The sequence below is a fragment of the Megalobrama amblycephala genome, linkage group LG3, assembly GCF_018812025.1.
Source record: "Megalobrama amblycephala isolate DHTTF-2021 linkage group LG3, ASM1881202v1, whole genome shotgun sequence".
NCBI lineage: Eukaryota > Metazoa > Chordata > Actinopteri > Cypriniformes > Xenocyprididae > Megalobrama > Megalobrama amblycephala.
In genome coordinates, this window is record NC_063046.1 from 46,002,316 (window position 1) to 46,010,875 (window position 8,560).

General features: G+C 34.9%; 2 protein-coding genes across 2 annotated transcripts; one reads left to right on the forward strand and one right to left on the reverse strand.

Annotated features, from left to right (window-relative positions):
• Positions 1-3,967: 3,967 nt before the first annotated feature.
• LOC125265438 lies at positions 3,968-5,461 on the forward strand. Its single transcript, XM_048185653.1, has 3 exons — positions 3,968-4,742; positions 4,833-4,967; positions 5,170-5,461. Exons 1-3 carry the CDS (start codon positions 4,223-4,225, stop codon positions 5,328-5,330), a joined length of 816 nt encoding a protein of 271 aa, XP_048041610.1. The 5' UTR covers positions 3,968-4,222; the 3' UTR covers positions 5,331-5,461.
• A 62-nt stretch (positions 5,462-5,523) lies between these two features.
• Positions 5,524-8,560, reverse strand: LOC125265439. Its single transcript, XM_048185654.1, has 6 exons — positions 7,306-8,560; positions 6,844-7,194; positions 6,657-6,731; positions 6,027-6,152; positions 5,834-5,865; positions 5,524-5,665 (listed from the first exon to the last, which is right to left on the reverse strand). Exons 1-6 carry the CDS (start codon positions 7,337-7,339, stop codon positions 5,537-5,539), a joined length of 747 nt encoding a protein of 248 aa, XP_048041611.1. The 5' UTR covers positions 7,340-8,560; the 3' UTR covers positions 5,524-5,536.

Here is an 8,560-nt window from a genome sequence, read left to right on the forward strand (position 1 = left end):
AGTAGAGGCATCCTCACGTTAGGAGGGAAGGCATTCACCAAGAGGGGCGGGCATTGTTGGATGGGGTGCGGCGCCGGTGAAAGCCGCGGTGTGTGGCTAGGCGGAGGGAGGAGGAAAGTGGATAATCTGAGGCACGACCCAGGCTTGCTGCTGCTGTGGCCTGACACTTGTTTCTAGCGCATGAATTGAAGATACAAGAGTGAGGAGATGTAAGATGAAAGAGTGGCCTTGTGGAATTACTCGCATCATGAAGTTTAAGTAGCTGAGCGAAGATAGTAATTCCTGTTTAGAACAGCTTGGACTGTTTAGGAAGGTAGAAGCGAATCTTATTGATTCCTTATGCCGTGAGGCCTGGAAATTAACTGTATTCGAGTTGAAGCCCAGAAATTCTTTGGGCGTGGCTGGACCCATTATTTTATCCGGGGAGATTGGAAAAGTGAGCTCAGGGCCGAAACTGTGCAGGGCCGAGAGATAGATTATTAAACTATGTACATATTCTTATTTTCTCGGAAGCAGCCTGAAATCCTTTAACACTCTGAGGTCTAAAAACGCGCCGGCGCGTTTTGCAGGTTTTTTTTCACATTGCAGCAAAACAGACTTAAAATACTCTGTCATTTTTTGTCATAGAGACATAAGTAATACATCAATTGAAACTATAGAATATCTCCTTTTATTTGTATACACTCAGAGTAAAAACAAAATGTTGTGCTTTTTGTAAAATAAAGAAAACTAACATGATGCGTGATCTCTCATCTCCCTCTGAACGAAGTCCAATCTGATAGTTCTCAGAAAATGAAGTGTAACTTAGTGAATACTAATCACAAAAAATTCATACTTATGTCTAACAAAACGTTGAAATGTCAGGTTTTAAATCGTGCAAGTCAAATCGAAAACAAACATTCTGTGTTTATGTAATCTGTATGAAAAGAGAGCCATGTCAGAGTCCGTGATTCAGCTCATTACCCACTAATGCGGCCACACCCACGGAGCCAGCGCTATTCACAGGCAAATTCAGAGACAACACATGCATTCATCATCTCAATCGTGTATTTATTGCCTTGAAAATTGTTTATCTGGATGAAAAAGCCATGGTTAGCGATCTCTGGAAGACATTCAGTAAATTCCTGTTTGTTTTCTTCTATTGATAAGTTTTAAGTGAGTTTTTGTTTCTTTAGCGCCCTCCGGCTGTAGTATGAATTGGTAAACACCATTCATGGAATATCGTCTTCTTCTTAGGTGAATTTGTGGACTAAAATGCACAGAGCGCCCTCCGGCTGCAGTATGAATTGCACACACCAGCGCTCATAGAGATAACAATGAATATTAAATAAAAAATAACTCCTCTGTATAGAAAATTGACATAAACATATGAGAATCCTATATTTCTCCAAATGTGCATGCTTTTAAACTAAAAGCCTATATTCAGACTCTTTGCATCACAGAAATACATTATATTTTAAAGTATAATATAAAACCATTATTTTATATTGTAATAAAATTTTTCTGTATGTTTCATATACCATGATGAGCTTGAGACATCACAGAAGTTTTTTTTCACAGCCTACCTGACTGAAATGCCTCATTAATATGCAAGTCTTTTCAGGTCATTACTATTCAATTCTTTTGTCTTCACAGGTGAGAATGAGCCATTATTCATGGAGATTCACGCCTCCTCGCATACCGTGTTTCTTGGCAAAAAGTGTCTTACAAAAACTAAATCAGTATATTGTTATAAATGAAAGAGTAGTCAGCATAATTTTTACATAATTTTGAAGCAAAAACTCTAGTCTACAACCTTCAATACCCAAAAGTCTTGTGAACACAGATTTAATATACTTTTATTGGCCTTATATCAGTGACTTAAGTTTTTTGTTTTTTCAGTAACCACGCATAAACGTTATTCCTTCAAAAACACAAACATGTACACACATGTTCCTCACATATTATGGTAGCCTAGTTTGTGCTGAATACAGTGTAATGACACTTGTGTCATTAATATGTTTATGAACAACTGAAAAAAGCACAAATGTCAGGGCATGTCAAAACTTCTCCAGGCCCCAAATCAGCCTCAGACTCCAGAGGGTTAAACCTGCATATATTCACCTCTGACACAATGGTTTGATACTATAAATGACACTACTGTTTGTACTGTCATTGTTTGATATTGAATGATCATCAAACAGCAAAGTACAATATGATTTAGATGATCCTTTGTTCTTTTAACTGTTGCTGGTTTGAGTCACAAGCATCTTAATTTAGTAAAGATCAAAAGAGACTCATTTGTAAAAGACAGAGCTTTGCATAATAAAAATGTGCACCTTGAATTTATTCAATTGTGTTCAACATTTCCAAACTGCAACGTAATAGGTTATTCGTTGGTTATCTGTCTATCGTTTGTTAAGTTACTTACAGATTCTGCTCGTTATAAAACAGATACAGATGAAAAGGGAACGGTAAGATTTATTTAAATGCATCAAAATAACGATTTGAAAAGAATTTGTCCTACCAGTCTCTGCGTCTCCAATAGTGAAGTTGTGGTTATACTTCAAAACAGAAATACATATTATGACTTTAAAGGTCCCGTTTTTCGTGTTTTTTTGAAGCTTTGATTGTGTTTATAGTGTGCAATATAACATGTGTTCATGTTTCGCGTGTAAAAAAACACAGTATTTTTCACATAATTTACTTATCTGTATACCGCTGTTTCCACTGTCATAAAAACGGGCTGATGACTTCCTTGTTCTATGAAGTCCCTCCTTCAGAAATACGTAACGAGTTCTGATTGTGCCAGCGGTTCCTGTGTTGTGATTCGACAGCAGCTTAGCAAACCTTGCCCGGAAAGGTCACGCCTCTTACCATAACGTGGAGATGCACGCGCTCAGTGTTATTGTAAACATGTCTTTAATTTTACCCTATCAATTTGAGCCGGAATCAGACCTGGTGATTGGACTGCGGGATGAAAATAACAGCGTTTCGATGACATGGCGACAAACACACTCTACAAACGCAACTCTTGTGTATTCCTGTGGGCGGAGGTTAGTCAAAAAACTGTTTTAGTGATGTCATTAAAGAAGGAAGTAGAGGGATGTAGTCCAAACTGGCCGTTCGATGTAGGCGACTTCTGTTAAATAAAATATCTCGCTTGGCATTGAACTTTGAGCTTTAAAATTTTACAGATTTTATTTATACTCTAACAACAACATTACACACTAACTAAAGTTTGAAACATGGGATCACAAAGAACGGGACCTTTAAGTTTCTAAGCGATTTTGTTGATAAATCACAGGACAGCGATTACAATAAGTTCAGAGTTTCGCCACTAGGTGACAACAAATTACTGTTAAAAATGTGTCTATTACTGAATCATTCTTTCAGAAACAAATGAAGTCTTTATGAATCCAACTTACAAAAATATTCTGTTTCACCTGTCTGGATCTTACATGTGTGTTCAAGCATCTTATCTAATTTGTGGTAACACTTTACAATAAGGTTAATTTATGAACTAACCATGAGCAATACATTTGTTAATGTATTTGTTAATCTTTGTTAATGTTAATAAAAATACAGCCATTCATAATGTGTTCATGTTACTTCACAGTGCATTAACATTATGTTAACAAATACAACTCTTGATTTAAATAATGTATTAGTAAATGTTGAAATTATTAATATTAACAAAAATTAATAAATGCTGTAGAAATGCAGTTCATTATTAGTTCATGTTAAAGTAGTTAACTTATGTTAACTAATGACCGTGAAAATATACTAAAATTTCTAATTGAGACAAGTGAAGTTACTGAATATATTATCAGTTTATGTTATAAAATAAAATTATATCTTAATATTTTATTTATAATAAATGTATAAATACAACTAAAATATTTAATTACAATATTATAAAATAATATTTTGTTTATAATTATAAATATTTATTAATTCTATATATTTTTTATATGTTACAAAAAAAAAAAAATCAACAGATGCAGGGCATGATGCTACACCTCTGAATATTGTGCTGCTGGGCTGGGTCCTGTCAGGCAAGACATTAGCTGGCAGTGTCATCTTGGGCACTGACATTTCATTTGACAAGACTTCGAAGTGTGTCCGAACATGTGGAGAAGTGAATGGACGACAGATCACCGTGGTGGACACACCAAGCTGGTGGAAATTCCTTCCGCAACAACTGAACGCAGATTCAGTGAAAACTGAGATCTTGAAGGCAATGGATTATTCCCCCCATGCCTTCCTCTTGGTTATTCCGGCAGACACAACGTTTTTAGAAGAGCACTTGGAAGTCATGTTAGAAAACATGAGACCACTTGGAGAAAAGGTCTGGAGGCAAACCTTGGTGCTCTTCACATTTGGAGGATCATTGGGGAACAAACCAATTGAGTACCACATTGAAAGTGAAGGGGATGCCCTTGTGAGACTCGTTGAGATGTGTGGGAACAGATATCATGTGTTTGAGAGCATGAGAAAGGATCGCACCCAAGTAAATCAGTTACTGGAGAAGATTGAGGAAATGATAATGGAAAATGCTCTGCTGAAAAGCAATGATGAACATCAGGAAAAGAAAAAGAAGTCTCAAGAAGGAGAAGTCCTATCGGAGTGGCTTCCAGTTAAGGATGTAAAAAAATTACTTAATGAAGAATGGGACAGGAGTGACACTATAGAGATGTTGAAAACAGTGACCCCACAAAGAGTTGTCAGAAGAGGAAGGAGCATGCAGTTATCTCTTGATTGTATGTTTAATTTTTTTGTAAAATTTATGTAATTTTTTTTTTGCAATAACTTTATTTTGGTCTGTGGCCTCATTATGCTTTTGCTTACAGTAAGTGGAGAAGTAAACACAGAATTATTTATCAACAAACACCAGCTAAAAGATGCAATTGAGAGGGAATGGATTCGTAAGGAAGCAAGAAACAGCTCTCGAATCCAGTTTCAACAAAAATGCCTGGATGCCAATGGTAGGTTACAGGAAAATATGATTCACTAATTTTTCAAAAAATTCAAAAGGTTTAATTTCATAGGCATAAGTGGCTGATAGCTAAAGTACTGTGCTGCCAACAAACAAATTGCAAATTCAACTTTCAAGTCACATACTTATGTTTCTTTTGAAAAACTGTCAAGATTGTCAGAAAACCAAAACTTTGTTTTATTTCCTTATAGCAGACATGTCCTCATGTGACGATGACGAGGACATACAGATGTCTTTGGCTAAAGTGCACGACTGGTATCAAAGGCATTATTCATCAGACTATGCAAGTGTTTCCAGCTATGAGGAACATGACAAGACTCAACAGGACAGAGATTCATCTTTAAGCTTCTAAGACATTTTGATGCATGTCATTTTCATACAAACAGATTCTTGTTTTTATTATCTTTCATTTCTTTGATCAATAACAGTGTTTTTTTTTTTGTGAATAGAAGATAAACTCTGTATATATATTTACAGTAATTGATGCTTTTGAAATATCAATCTCAATACAATAATAAATGTTTACAGAAAGGCAAATAATTTTGTGGAGATATTCTGTTAAATCATATGATCTGTCGGCTTGTAGTTCACTTGACTGTATTCAGCCACATGTCTGTTGTTTGATCTTCTGGCTGGAGGGGCAGAGGCAAAACTCACAGCTGCATAATTCACATCTGAATCTCTAATCTGTGTTAAAAAAAATAAATAATAAATAAATAAATAAAAATGAACAGCTTTTTTTTTTTTTTTGCTTGAGAACCAAATCAACATGTGTAATATTTAAAGTATTAGTAGTATATATTATAGTACAGAAGACAATTGATTTTGTATTTTTTTTTAAAGAAAGAAATTTACCTCACATGATGGAGATGTTAGATTTGTAGATCCTTCAAAATGTACAGACATTTATAGTTAAACTTTGCCATACACATTTGTGATTGAATACTTAAAGAGTTTGCACAACATATTTGTATATTACACTGTATAATACTTTTTCTGGATCAGTTAAACTCTGCTTAACTAATGGAAAGAGTGGGTGTAATTTTACCTCTATGCCTTTTCCCCCAGCGTTTGCAGTGATCAACAAGGAGTGTGATAATTACTATCACAAAAACAACATTGGAGGATATCAAGCAAAGTAACACAGGATCCCATGCTTTTTGATTATTGTTGTCTGAAATAGAGAAAAAGAACCAAAAAATGATTTAATAAAGCACAACATTCTGCTCATAGTAAAGTAATTTATTAAATACTGTGAATATACATTACTTAGAGATACTTTTCCATGACTTAAAACTGTATACAGTGGCCCAAAAATTGCTTTAGATAAAAAATGGAATTAATTTTACCAAGTGGGATTAATTTTAAAGAAAGATACTGCAAGCACACTTTTCAAGCAAAACATTTCACAAAAACATTTACATTATGAATGATAAAACAGATGCCTAACTTTGAACTTGAGGAGAACTGACTTTATACATTTACTAAAAACCAACTTAGTGCAGTTAGTTCTTGTTTGCAGAAATCACTTGGTTTGATATTTTGTTGTCTAATGCAATGAAATTCATCCAATTTTAAGTGCGACTTAAGGATACAAATACTTCTTGGGGCCACTGTTGTGAGTAACCAAGTAAGCAGGTAGTTAACTATAGGTCATAGTAATTAAATTAAGAATTACCATTATTTTTAAAAGTGGTTCCATTCACAACTGGTCTCTCCCCACATGCCATGTTGAAGTCTTTAGATTCACTTCCTTTGAAATAGCAAATAAACATGGAGACTCTTTTGGTTTTAAACAAGAAATGTTAAAATAGTTTACTCCGACACAAAATCTATAAAACAAAAGCATATTGGATATATTTTACCTTTTAGCATCAGATATGCTCCAGAGATAAAATCTATTTGATTCAAGAACACCGTCCCGCAATAGTATATTCCGATGTCCTCTTTGGTCATAGCTGTGATGTTCAGGTGAAAAGATCCTTCACTTGCTGAAATACTGAATCTCCCATTTTTAAATTTATCCTCAAATTCAACATTTTTCCAATAATTGTACGATATTGCGATAGGCCGAGGGATCTGCCCAATGCTCTGTTTATACCAAACCATTGTGTTGTCAAAACTTTTTACAGAAAAGCATTTGATTGTAACATCATCTCCCAGCTGGAATATTTGTAACAAGACATTTTCACCATTGTGATTAGGTCGGACTCCAGCTAAAACAGAACAGTGAGATTTCATTTAAACACTAAATATATGCATATATGGAACTGACCAATAAATACATATATATTTAAATAGTGGAAAGAAGAAAAAAAGCTACTTACGAGCCCAAAAGATCAAAATGGCCCAAATGATCATGTTTGAAGCAATGAATGAGTGAAAATGCTCTTTAGAAGACTTGCATGTGATGTGATTGGTCACTTTCAAACCAAGACTTGAATAAGATTGGTTGAAATCAACCTGGTGTCTCTCACCCCACACCCAAATTGAAGCAAAAGTGTTTCTAAAGATATGAGGTGTTGATCAATGCTTTTGTTCCTATATTCCTCTGCAAAAGACAGTCATGGTTTGCAAAATAATATAGTTTTGTTGAGCCAAATTGCTCTGCTCATGGCTGCAGTCAAATGTAAAGGGAGCAAGCTTGTAAAGGTGTCACTATCATATCTCAGACATGCAGTCTTCAAATTTACATTGAAATACAGACAAATATGAAGGTATGTTACATATTGCAAGTCAGTGGTAAGTCTCACAGAATGTTCCCAATTATGCCTACAAAGGTACTCCAAAGAGCCTTTTTAGGTCCCAACAAATTACATAAAAAAAGTTAAATTAACTAGGCGTGTGTTCATGTGTGGGCAATATTTACTGGTGGCAAAATATTCTGCAAGAGAACAGAAATGAAATCAAGTGAGTCTAATTTTTTTTTTTTCTCCAGAAATTAAAACTGACACTGAACATCCTATATCTATCTGTCTGTCCATCCATCCACCCATCGAGGTTATATTATTGATCTCAAATGTCTCTACCTTTGAGATAAATCAAAGACTCCATACAAAATGCACAAATGTGAACTGTTGTTGAACACAAATCTAAGTTTGTTTGTTTGTTTGTTTGTTTTGTTTTGATGAAGTGAAGTATTGTATGAAAACAGTTTGTGGTTTTCTTGTTTTTCTAAAGATGGCCATCAGAAACGACCACCAGCCACATCAGCACCATATACAGTAATCACAGAGAAACAGGTCACAGCAGGACGGACATACATCCTGTGTGCACATGTGAGTGAAAGTGCAAGCGCAATTCTTAAAACATGAGGTATGACTGTCTCTGAAGTGTTTCACGACCACAGTGTTAATTCATCGGAAAAATAAGAATGCAGAAGACCATTGCATATTCAGACCTCTTCTGCACTGCAAGTGTGCATGAGTGGGTGTTTGAGGCAACCACATATTAAACATGTGACTATGTGGAACAAAACTATAACCTTTGTTAAAAACGGATGACTAAATGAGACTATAAATTTAAGCTTGAATCTACAGCTATATCTTTTTTTCATAACTTGAAAATTATGTAATTTTACAA